This window comes from Bemisia tabaci, chromosome 4 (genome assembly GCF_918797505.1).
Source record: "Bemisia tabaci chromosome 4, PGI_BMITA_v3".
NCBI classification, from domain to species: domain Eukaryota; kingdom Metazoa; phylum Arthropoda; class Insecta; order Hemiptera; family Aleyrodidae; genus Bemisia; species Bemisia tabaci.
Window position 1 is genome coordinate 51599342 of NC_092796.1, and position 13293 is coordinate 51612634.

The 13293-nt window shown below is 42.2% G+C and overlaps 1 protein-coding gene across 2 annotated transcripts in view; it reads left to right on the forward strand.

Moving 5' to 3' along the window:
- Positions 1 to 13124, forward strand: part of vri (nuclear factor interleukin-3-regulated vrille) — a 36856-nt gene extending 23732 nt beyond the window's left edge. Inside the window, exons 2-3 of one of the 2 annotated variants that reach the window (XM_072300028.1) lie at positions 1199 to 1274; positions 7371 to 13124. In XM_072300028.1, coding sequence (XP_072156129.1) covers positions 1262 to 1274; positions 7371 to 8584 — 1227 coding nt within the window. In that variant the 5' untranslated portion in view covers positions 1199 to 1261 and the 3' untranslated portion in view covers positions 8585 to 13124. The remainder of the gene's footprint in view (positions 1 to 1198; positions 1275 to 7370) is intronic. The other variant, XM_072300029.1, reaches the window with a different exon arrangement.
- Positions 13125 to 13293: the final 169 nt, after the last annotated feature.

A 13293-nucleotide genomic window follows, 5' to 3' on the forward strand; every position in this document is an offset into this window, starting at 1 on the left:
GCTCGATGGATGTCCGTGTTGCATCTGTAAATTTGAAGGCGCGACGGGGTGAGGCGTGAACTCGCAGGGCTTCGACTCCCTGCTCCGTTCCATGCTGTTCTGCGCAGATCGCTCTATTTGTGCTCCTCTTCCGTCGTCGCTGAAAGTTGAAGTTACTAAGTTCGCAGAGAGTGATATGATTATCTCAGCATCCCGGCCCGGCGCATCGCCTCGCAAAGTTATGAGGCCAAGGTTTTTCTATGTTGCCACTTGATTTTCCCCGCGAAGAATACGTTGCTCTCTTTGAGTGTCAACAAGGGTTAAAACTAAACATATCCGGAAAAATTCCCAGGAATTTCTCGCTTGTTAGCAATTTTTCTATGTTCAATGAATATTCGCTGCCGCGCCGTCGTACCGGATTCAGCCTTACCACTTCAGACGCCACCTAATTTTCTCCGATATTTTATTTCTAAAATTAAAAAAAAAACTAAGCAACACTGTTTGCAATTTGTGAGAATATTCTTTATAATCTAGCGTAAATTCAAAAAAATTTCAAAGGCGTTAAATAGTTTAGTCTTTTTTTTTAACATAAGAGAAACATAAGAGAACATAAGGAAACATAAGAGAAATTTAGGCAATATAGAATGAACTGTAAACTGATTTGCTTTATGTTAAATCCCTCCAATTTTGAAAAGGGAAGTAGAAAATTTTAAGAACAATAGGTGTAATGAAATAAATTGTATTTGTCGCGGGTAATTAGCAATTGCCGGGAAATTGCAACCGTTTAATGTTGAATAAAGGAATGCAATAAAGAAACGAGTTAGAAAGCATACTGAGTATTATGATTGGAATTCCAACAGACGGGCTTTCACCTTGAATGTTAGGATAATTGCAAGTGCGTTCAGTGAAATCGATTAACTTATTGTTAGTTGGGTTTGGTTCAGATAGGCAACTGAACTAACTCCCTAGCAATGCGAAGAGTATCAGCAGGATCTGAAGGCGCTTGAAGCTGAGGTCGTGGTTTTGGAGTTATCCACCAATGAAACCTTCACGACGTCGACGCAAAATATTGCACGTTAGCGAGTTGGCATGCATGCTACTCGCAATTTGCTGGCGACTGCAAGATTTTCTTTGACAGATATTCTCTTTTTGTGTTAAAATTTTGCAGGTGTGTCTTAAAGGCCCTTACTAATAATTCGATCGTTTCTGTTTGTTCTAGGTGAGTATCAGTGTTGGCAGCCGTCTCTATTCCGTTTTCTAGAAGCATGCGAACATCATAGCCATGCCAATTCTCGGTGAGATTTTCTTTTACATTCGAAGACATTGTAGAGCATGCCAGTCGAAGACCTAGCCGTAGCGCCGTTTTTATATCGCGTATTAAAAAGGAGAGGAAGATCAAAAAACGGATAAAGCATGTTACATAATGTTCGTACGTCCCCGTTCAGAGGGTACACTGGAAAAAAAAACACATTGGATCTAGAGTCCAGACTCTTAAAAACATCGACAAGGAAAAATACTCTTGATTCAATCAGATTTAAGCTTAAATAAAGAACCAAGCCTCTTAAGAGCGGATTTCCTTTTGATGTAAGCTTAAATCTGATTGAATCAAGAGACCTTTTTCTTGTCAATGTTTTCAAGAGTCTGGACTCAAGATCCAATGTGTCCCCCCCCCCCCCCCCCCAGTGTAAAAGCGCTACTCGACCTATCCGGAAAACTGCGCAGTTGTCACTCAAAGCGAAGGGGGGCGGGAATTTTCGCGGGGAAGCGTTTCGTTGTGTTGCGATGCGAGCTGGATGGGAGCTTTGTTTTCCTTCGAATCCAGCTCTTTTTCCGGTGCGACAGTGAGTCAAGCGCAAGTGTCGAGCGTGTTGTCAACCTTGGTGCTTCCGCCACCTCCCGCCCGCCTCTCCTCTCCATCCGTCTCCGGCCGATTACGTAAAACGCAACGTCCGACTCCAGTGCCAAATGTGATGGAGACTGCAGCCATACATAATATCTATATCGCCGGCCGACCAGTGCACTATGCAACTCGATAATTCAAATCCAAAGGACATTGTAAATTACGATTCGTATTATCGCCCCTGGGCAACGAGAACGCGCTCGGGTGGGAAACATGGGTTCATTTATTACGTAACGAATGGCTTCCGATTTTCGACCTCCTTCCTTGCGCCTTAACGCTGCTCCGAGCTTCCCTCAAAGTTACGTAAGGGAGAATGCCTTTAAGGACCGACCGTGAAAAACGCTGAATTTACGGTTTCCTGACACTTCGCTGACCACTAACGTTGCGATAACCTTATTGGCGCTTAACGATCCACCCTCTTTTCCAAAGATATGCCTCTAGAGCACGTATTGAGTTAGTCAAATTGTCAAGTTCTTCACGAGGAATCTTAGAATGAAATGGATGTAACTTGCAAAACAAATAACAGATATAAAAACTTTTAATTTTTTGTTCTCTTTTTCTTCTCTTTTTCGTCTCATAAATCATGTGAAATAACGTACAAACACTTGTTTACTAATGCTACAAACTTAGCTCTTAAAGGACCAAGTCAGTTGGTCCTGAGCCCCCTATGAATTTAAAATAGTATCAGCTGACCTTCCCAATCTGCACAGTAAAAAATGGTCTTGTCCGTCTTGCGGTCATATATTGCGTAAAATCAGCCTCAATATGCATCTGAGAGAGGTTGTTTTAAAAAAAATTAAAAAAAATTTAAAAAAAAATAAAAAAAAAGTAAAAAAAAAATGCCCTGAGGATTTCCCGAAACTCTTTTTTGTACAATGGATAAAACTTTTTTTTTCACACGAGAAAATCTCGAATTAACTGTTCCCTCTTGGGAAAGAAGCGGACAGAAATTGTTCCATCACGTTTACCTATCCCTTTGAACGCTTAACAGTGCCTGAAAAAGCGTCGCGTTCTCAAATAGGCGCTGAGTATCCTTGATCTACCTCCGTTATAATATTAGATCTTTCTCGTGCAATTTTGTCCGAAAAAAAATGACGCAAATATCCTTCCGTCATACGTTACACGCGAACGGCGTCGCAAGCAAGGCGTCACCGAGATGCGAAGGTTGTGGGGGCCCGGGTCTCGTTGGGGTATCGCTGATCCATGAACCTTTTTGAGTGCTGCGCGATCGGAGTTGGAAAACTGGAGGGAACCTGTACTTAGATTACTCACAGCCATCTTGGCAGCGGAAATACCCGATGATCTCAGCTTTTTTCACGTCGGAAGTCCAACTTCTCTAGTTGCGAATGAACGATTAACGTCACTTTAATCCACAACATTTTTTAAAGGAAATAATTTACTCCTAATATAGCATAATTCAGGCATAAGAACCTTCACGATGGTAACACTAATTGACTATAGATTTTCAGTTTTTGATTCTGAACACTTTTTAATGTACTTAAACATTTTGAGAAGTCACGAGTTACATTATCAATGATGTTATGAGCGTTTGAGATAAATTATTCCTAAAGCTGTTAACGGCGCGGCGTTGGCAAACTTTATCTGTGTTTTTCGTAAATCTGCGATTTATCTGCCCTCACTGTAAAATGCGCTCGAAGGGTCGTTTTTCGGAACTTTAAGGCGCCTTTTGTGCCAAATTATGCAAAAGTAATACCTTCAAGCTGTGGTACAGTCATCTTATTTTTATCCTTTTCCACCTTAAGGGCCCTTTTGCCAGACTTCATAATATATTTTCATGAAACCAACCGTAGCTGTAAGAAGGCTTTATGATTAAAGCAACTAAGAGCTCACATCAGACAAAGAGCGAGAAAGACTATGGAGAGCGATAAATACCAAATATTATAAAATTCACGGTCACGGCAACATTGCTAATGTATTCTACACTGTCCCCCACACCCCACTTAAAAATAGGTTCCCTCCTTTTTTTGGAGGTACAAAAAACAGGACACTCGTAACTTGTTTCGGAAACCAATTTTCATCTCATTTTGATTCATCCGCGTTGCCGCAATGTTAGAAATTGATTTTTTTTTACAATTTTTTTGTATCAACTCAACGCTCTTTGCTCTCATCGAGGAAATGTAGTACCCTCAGGTTGAATAAATCTGAGAGTTCATGTCACTTGGCTCGTTTCGGTTTAATGCGGTCTATTTTGCTGCTGTCCAGAGTCATTAGCTCCGGTCCGCACTAGTAGAAACACCGTATCTCCATTGAACATTTTTTCAGTTTTCCCGAAGAATTGACATGTTGTAAGAAAACCAACAAATAGTTTCCTTTATTCTTCGAATCGACTTTGGCAAACCATTAGAAACTCAAAATGAGAAAACGAAGCTTAGTAGTATCTGGTTCTCTTGCAAGAGACCAGTATGTGCGCAAGAAAAACACAACATTTAGAATGAGGCTATGGCGTTTTGCTGTGGACGCAAGCATACTCATCATCAATTGTACCCTGGAAAAAAACACACTGTATCTAACTCTTGAAAACATTGACAAGAAAAAATACTCTCGATTCAATCGGATTTTTGCTTGAATCAAGACGAAATCCGCTTAAATTGAGAGGCTTGGTTCTTGATTTAAGCTAGATTCTGATTGAATCAAGAGTACTTTTTCTTGTCGATGTTTTTAAGAGTCTGGACTCTAGATCCAGTGTGTTTTTTTTCCAGTGTATGCACTTCTCATTTTGCATCAACCGAATTAAACGCAGCAACGCAAAGTAAACGGTCCAATTCTAACAATGTACTCTAGAATCGCCCATGCAGATGTTCGACTTATAAAGGTCTATCATGGTCCCGATCAAGGGCTTATTTTCCATGTTTCGTGCAGACGGTCGGCAGTTGGAGTCCTGGACGGATAATAATTAGGAACTGACCGTGACATCACCACTAATATGGTCTGCTGCACAGGCTGGGGCCACGTGACTTGATTTGCGAACCCCGCGCCCCTCCTTCCCTGGCCACCAATGTGTTCGTTCTTCGTTGCTTCCGAGCTATTTCTGAAGATTGCGCAATCCAGTGCTTGGGTCGTCATATCCTAAGATCTTCTTTTTCCCGCCCTGTTGTCGCGATTTCCACGCTGTGAAACTCCGCGCAAAGCGCAGACACTGAGCTAAAAAAATCAACGCGTGGAACCATAATTTTCGATTGGGTCCACCGTGAGGGATGTAGGCTCTATCCATAGTAATAGTGAGTCAGCCTGACGTCAGACTGTGTTTCAAACTATGACCCAGGGTTGTTTTTGAAACATAGTCTGACGTCAGGTTGACTCACGTTTACTAGGAATACAGTAGTTGATGATCCCAATCTAAGAGACCGTTGAAGTATGACAAAAGCCGTTTTGGTCAACTGTTGGCCCCCAGCCACCCCTACACCCTCTCTCTGAATTACGTAAATCTGGCTCGACCACTCTTTCCCAAGTTTCCCGAAGAAAATGACGTAGGAGACCTGGAAGATTGCGGGTGAAAATTGTTTTTATCCGCAAATATATATTTTTTTAAAGTTTGAAAATCGTCTCCCAGACAAAAGTATGTCACCACATTATTGAAACTTGCAAATTATATCTATCCTATGGAGCTGTTGAAAACTTCCAACAAAAATATCAGTGTTTTATTTTAAATCATTCGCATAACTTAGTCATTACCAATTCCGCAGTCATTTTTCTCAAAAAATTGATCTGTAAGAGTAAACTTTGTAACCTTGGATCGAGATTACGTTCCTTCGTCTTTGAAACTACGAACTAGATATAGTGCATGAAAAGATAAAGTTGCAACCCGCCCGCAAGCATGGATGTTCGTCTGGTTTTCTAGAGCAGTCAAAACAGCCTGGTTTTTTGCACATACTGTCCTCTCCCTCAAAACGGTTGGTCGTGTTCGACTTCGAACTGGGCGTAGAATTTTTCATTGTCACGTGCCAAGCGCGGCAACCGTTTCATGACTAATAGCTCTAACGAAGCATTTGTAGTGCTCAAATCATCCACGGGCGAGGGTGGCGGCGGAGGGGCGGAGGGGGGGGGGGTCGGGGAGGAAGGGAGTCGTTTCGCTCGGAAACGAGCTATTGCGTAAGCCGAGTGCAATGCTCCTTGCTTTGTGCTTCGTGCACGGTGTGATTCCATCATCCATCGGGTTGCCCCCGGTCGTGGCCCCTCTGCCTCGCCCCCCCCCCCCCCCCCACCGGTGTGCCATCCACCCGCCTTGCGCCACCCGAGGCCTGAAATCCTCTCCGGGGCCGTCCCTGAATTGCGCAATAAGGGCCTCCGCATGACGTCATTCGGAGGGAACAAAAGGATGATCGGCGCGGTAATGACCTCTTTCGTTCGGAACTTGACGTATGCAGCTATTCTTGGCGCTCGTGCGTGGTTTCCGTATATAGCTATTTTTTTCGCTCTCCAGAGATTGACGGCGAAGCTGATTTTTGATTGATTCTCCGGTGTTACATTTGAGATTTTCCAGCGATAAAGGCACATATTTTCTTTTCGTAACTCTCATCACTGTGTGATTTTTTTTTGTCATTTGTTTTTTTAAAAAAAAACACTGGAAAAAAACACATTGGATCTATAGTCCAGACTCTTAAAAACATCGACAAGAAAAAATACTCTTGATTCAATCGGATTTAAAGCTTAAATCAAGAACCAAGCCTCTTAATTTGAGCGGATTTCCTTTTGATTTAAGCTTAAATCTGATTGAATCAAGAGTCCTTTTTCTTGTCAATGTTTTCAAGAGTCTGAGCTTTAGATCCAATGTGTTTTTTCCAGTGAATAAATAAATTAAAAAAAAAAGGATTACCAATAAAGGAAATTGTCCTATTTAAAGCTTGAGTTTTGCATTACGTTTGATGCAGCGCAAAGTCTTACATTCTTCAATATTGTGTATAGATATACGTAGATAAGTCTATATTTTTGTTTCGATATAAGCACTGCAACAAACTACAGACATAAGAGTCGCTCTTATGTATGTAGTTTGTATTGTCACAAACTTACGTGTAGAAAAACACAAGAATTACGTGAAAGTGACATAGTTTTAACGCTTGAATATTACACCCTGAAATTGATTCGAGGAAAACAAGAGCAATGGGTTATTATATTCGCAGTCTTTGTAGATACACCGGTCAAAGTGAGATTTTTTATTTTTACGAAGACCGTGACCTCTTGCAGTATCGGTATGTGTTACGGACATAGTAGGGCTCAGGGCTCAAGGGCTCAACTCAAAAGCTGCTCAAATAAAAATGAGTGCTCCTTCATTTGTTGAAGATGCAAACCAGGCTACACATACAAGATATAACTGATGCATCCCGTGCTAGTGTCAGGAATTTTGGTCGAAGCCAATTCGAAGGTAGTGTTGACTCATGAATGCTAAGCCAAGGGGTACACGCTGTGTCTAATGCACTGTTTGCGGGATTTTGTACGATGAAAACTAATGTTTCCGTCTTTTTGTTTGTTGCAGATGTACTGAAGGGCCCTATGATGGTTGCAGAGATTATGGCCCCGCGGCGGAGCGGCTCGCCGGTGAACGGTGAAACGCCGGGCTGCTTGCCGACCAACGGGCACGGGGCCATGCACTACCCCTCGGACGGGGGCCACCCGCCCGCTCCACCCTCCCTCCACTCCCTCTCCCCGAGGGGCCCCGACTCCCCCAACTCGGACTTCTCCTCCAACTACGGCATGATGCAGCACGGCAAGGAGCTCTTCTCCCAGCGGAAACAGCGCGAATTCATCCCGGACAACAAGAAGGACAACACCTACTGGGACCGACGGCGGCGCAACAACGAAGCCGCCAAGCGCTCCAGGGAGAAGCGGCGCTACCACGACATGGTCCTCGAGAAGCGCGTCGTCGACCTCACCAAAGAGAACATGCTCCTCAAAGCCCAGCTCACGGCCATCGAGGAGAAGTTCGGCATCACCGGCCTCAGCCTCGTCAACGTGGAGCAGGTCCTCGCCAACTGCCCGACCAACGACCAGGTCCTCAACAGCACGAAGCGGGTCAAGCTCACCCACCAACCCCTGCCCGGGCACGGGCACGGCGCCCTCTACAACGGCACCCCCTCGCCGATCCCGACCTCGGTCATCCAGCAGCCGACCCCGCCCTCGCCGCCGCAGTTCTACCCCCCGCAGGAGGAGTACCCCGAAGAGTACGCCCCCTTCCCGTTCACGCCGGTCCTGCCGCCCATCCACCCGCCGATGATCGAGTCGCCCAACAATGCCCTGAACCTCTCGCGGCCGCGCGGGCGGAGCAGACCCGCCTCCCCGTTCGACCCCGACGAGGCCCCCGCCTTCACGCCCAACAACGCCCTGCCGCACAAGCTCCGGCACAAGTCCCACCTCGGCGACAAGGACGTCGTCGCGACGGCCCTCCTCTCCTTGCAGAACATCAAGCAGGAGCCCGGAGCCCGCGCCTCCCCGCCCTGGGACGAGGGCAGCTCCGACGAGCGCGACTCCGGCATCTCCATCGACTCCGAGTGGGCGTCCACCACGAGCCTCGCCCCGCCCCACTCCCCGCCCCGAGGGGCCGAACCGCCCGCCTCCGGCCACGCCCCGCACCCTGGCCACGCCCCCCACCCCGTCGACGACCCCAACCACCTCAAGTCCCAAGTCGCCAGGCTTGCCTCCGAGGTCGCCACCCTCCAGAACATCCTCTACAAGAAAAGTGGTCTCAAATGAGCCTTTCTTCGGCTCCACGCTCACGATGAGCTCTCTCCCATCATCTTGTCCAGGAGGTGAACGTGCGAGTGACTTTCGACTCGTTCCACCCTCGATCCTTGTAGAATCGAAAATGTTCCAATCGGTGGTGTCCGGCTGTTGTTCGATGAAAACGGGCCACGGGTTCGTCCACAACAGTGCCACTACATCAGTAAGATAGAACAGAGCATGCGAGCTATTGACCCCATTTCCAAATTTGCATTTCATTTGGATGCAGAAAGTGTCAAAAATTCTACAGAGTTAGGCAGTAAGGGCGCATCTGCTCTGAAACGTGAAATAGCCTATGTAAAAATGTAGATGCGTCTTTATTGCTGCCCAATTCTCACTCCAGTTTCCGGTTGTAATGAAGCGGCGGAAATTTATAAGTAACTCTGTTATGAACCGTAAGACAATCTCCAATACTAGCACGAGTGTGATTGCTCAGAGGTGTGTGTTCTACATAAAAAGCACCCAAACTGTTTACACAGTCTGTATCTCCAAGTTGCATTCAAGTAGGTATATTTGCATCAGACGGAGAAACCCGGATTTTAAGATTATTACTTGAAGTAAACACTTTTGCCTCTTTTCATTTTATAATTCCACCATCGTGTCTTAATTCGGGGATTAGTTCTCGAGAGAATTACATTTTCACTCCAGCGAAAATTTTGAGATAAGATTTACTTGTGTGAAGTAATTTTACTGTCAAGCTCTGCCATATTTTCAATGTTTTCCAGTGAATGCTGTGTGGGCATACGTTACTGCAGGAATCGCAACCTGTGTTTATTTCTAAAGGTGCCTATCTTTAAAGTAATTTTTCTCTTGTACCATGCCGGGTTGGTTCGGTTTTGAATCGCCGAACTATTGCATTTCCCATCAGTTTTCACCTACTATTTTTGCAGAACCTAATGAAAGCAATGACATTCCGAAAAGTCTTATTTCGTATAATATTTATGTACAATGCACGTCACCTCTGAGCCATGCTGAATTTTGCACGAAATTTTAAGTACAATTTTGGTATTTTCCAGCAAAGCGTTGTTCAATCGCATACTTGTAATAAGCGAACAGGGATTCAAAAAGTTGCCAATGAAAAGTCCTCATTTTCATAATGACATGTTTCACTGCTCTGGGAAGTCAGTTGCTCTAATGTTCTATCGCCCTGTTTAAATTGTATTATCAAGTCGGGAAGACACAACAGTCAATCTCTTTAGGTCTTTCTCCCGTTCTCATGTATATTTTGTCTCATGTTTGTGTATATTTAATTGTACAGTATTTATTTATATTTATTTTACCCCGTTGTACATATCATGATATTTAGATATATCCATTATAATGATCAGTTTTCTCGCGTACGCCGGGAAATGTCCACGAATTGATATATTTGGTAAAGTTGGGCATTTCCCGTCGCGCTCGGAAAGACGGAGCACTTCTTTGTTTGTTAGCCTTTCCTGTTGTGTTTCAATTCTTCGTTTTTGTATTTTCTATTTTATACCCTGCGTCGGTGTTTACACCCCGTTGTTTGGAGTAGCTTTTTAAAGCTAAACATGTTGAAGATCACGCGCGAGTTGGAAGCGAGTTTTCCTCGATAAACAGTTGTAGGTAAAAATATATTTTCGGTGGCGTGGCGTGTTTTGCGATCCATCGATATTTCCCCATTTGAAGCTGTGGTAAATAATCGATTATTAAGGTTTTCGCTGCGAACACCCTGTAGGTTTAAATGGTCGATCAATCGATACGTCGCAAAGCACGCCACGCCACTGTTGGAGACCCTAGTCGACGGTGATGTCCGTCTTGTTATGTTTCCAATCATTCTTCTTTCTCGATTATGTTTTTTTAGGATTTCATCCTAATGGAATGTTCCTTATTCGTTCCAAATTTTTTATAAGTACTTACTCTTTCAGACATTGCGTCACTTTAAGAACTATCCATTGCAGCAGTTATCGATTTTTTAAATCGATAACTGCAAATATATCGATTTGTGGTGAATGTTTAAAACAGTCCATTTTCTGCCTCATAAGGAGTTAATCAGCAATGAATTTTTAATGCGTCGCATTTTACGCACCACATTTTCGTATGGCAGTTGACCATTTTCCTACTAAAGATAATAATATTGAATTCTGGGTAAGGGCTTCAGTTTATTGTTGGATTCTTGAACCCCTCTCCCCCCTTGGAGAGTATAAATGCCTCCTAAGATATCATTATGACCGCAGAGTACCAGTACCGTGGTAACACAAATGAGGAAATAATTATTTGCATAGGTACTTTATTGCTTATTATGATAAGACTTTCTTTTCAGTCCATGCAAGTTTATGCTAAGCCACGTTTAATTATAAATTTTTCTTTGTGTAAGAGAGCTTTTGCAATTTTTTTCCAAAATTTTTTGAACGTTTGCCTGAAGTTCTCAAAAATTATTTTGAAATCTCTTTCGGGCCGAAAACATCACGAGAAAAAATTTGAGCCTCTGAAATTCTTCAGTTTCGTTCCGATACCCACATATTTTCTTACGCAATATTCATACTATCAAAAGATTCTCTGTGGATTGTGGAATCTAGTTAAGTACAAAAGCTCTTTTACATGGTCGTGAAAGTGTCACTATGATAATTTTATTCGAATCATCGTTTTGATATCGTGTCAAGCGACCTAATTGTCCTTCCACCTCCATTCCATCACCATTCTGTATTGCTCCGGTATGTACCTACTTTCACCGGTACATTTTCCCCTTTTACAACAGTGTCTATTCTAAAATTCCTTGATATTTCAAAAAGCAAATAGCGTTGAAGTAAGTCTAGTCCTTCTAGTTTCTATGAAAAATGTCTACAGAATTGAAAAAAAGGATAAACAGCGACAGCGTTTAGTTTTTTACAGAATTATATTATCGTAAAATCAACGTTTTTGCACTTATAGTATGAACGAAATGGAAGGAAATTAGAAAAAATGAACGAAGTACTGTTTTCAGTTATCTGGCAATAATCCCGCAAACGATAACTGAATTAGCTCTGTAAGTTAATGCTGGAAACGACAATAATTTGAATTATTTTATAACATTTACTTTTATAAAATCTCTTTAGCTTGATATTTACTGGCTTGGGGCATGCTATACCACCAAGAGCTCGTTGGAGTTTCAGCCTTATAATTTTCTCTGATACCAAAGCCTTTACCGAAAATTGTTCATCACAGATGCCTTTTATTAAAAACACACACATTGCTTGAGAGCGCTCCTGGTGTTTTTTGTTTTGTTTCCTTTTTCGCGTTTTCTGGAGGTTTTGTCTTCAAAAACAACGCATAGTCATTTCATTCCAGTGTATTTTGTGTGTTCATCAACTGAATGGCTCTATAGTTTGTTCTCTTGACAGCCCCCCTCTTTGTAAGATTATTCAAATACCTAGTTTGTAATTTAAGCCTTTCGTATGTCAATCCAGAGCTGTTCAAATAACACTTACGCAACACATGTTTACGTTTTGCTTAAATGTGTCCTGAATAAATTGCAAGTAAATGTATTCAAGATGAACCGATTCAATAAACATCGTCAACCAACTTTCATGAAGTTCATTAGATGGTTTGTCCCACGCGTGTCGTGAAATCCATCCCCCAAAACCCTTTTTTTACAATGTTCATAGTTTCTTTCCAGGAAAAAAGTTCGCTCTAATATGTACTCTAAACGCTGAATCGGGTTCAAAACTATTGAATGGATTGTGGGGACATGTTAACGTGTTTACGATGACCTCTCAATCAATTTGCCTTTTCTTTTGTCAACTTTCCTTCTTTTAATTTATTTTATTTTTTTCCTATAAAATTTACTCCCCTCTTTATTCTTGAAATCTGACTCGTCTAGATCATTTTCCCCCGAGGTTCTCTTTACTTACCCACACACCATCAAAATTGCAAAAATTCATGAAACCGAAGTTCTTATTTTAATCTTACTCTGGAATAGAACTCTTAAATTGAACACAACCCGATAGGTGGTTTACTAGTTTTTTTCTTAGGCGATTTCTTAATATTGCAACCTCTCATTTCTCGCCTTTTCGATTCCCACCATAGCTAGCGGCATGAATGAGAGGAAAACGTTTGCCTCAGTTACTTATTTTTCGAGTTTCATGGAGAAAAAGAAGGATTAAATTTACAAATAAATCTAACGCTTGATGTGCATTTTTATAGTCACAAAAACGAATAAAATTGTCAACTTTCTTAGAGGCAGAAAGTTCTCTCTGCTCTAAAAAAGCTGTTAAAAGAAATATTAATGGCGCACTTCAAAGGTTAAGTTTACGGAATTGTATGTTACTTATTTGTTATTGGTATTTCTGTTTGTGTACAGTTAAGTTCAACCAGTACTGTAAGATACCACTACGCTTCGGAACTTTCAGCGAACAATAAAGCTGACTTAAAACATTATTGTCTCCTCTTTTCTAAGTAAATTGTGTTGAATTTTGAAAAAGAAAATTCCTAGCTTTAGGCATGTACACTTTTAAAAAAGATTATGATTTTATATTATAAATTTAATAAAATTGTGATAGTACTTTACTTTAAACGGTTCGATGGTTCTCATTTCTCTTCAACCTTAATGATCTGGCAGTAATTGCCACTTCCTCACTTTGATGTAGATACATAATCTGAGCGATGAGACGATTATTTTCAAATCTGTACTCTAAAATGAAGATCATTGCTCACAGACAATACAATCGTACTTTGAGATTTTT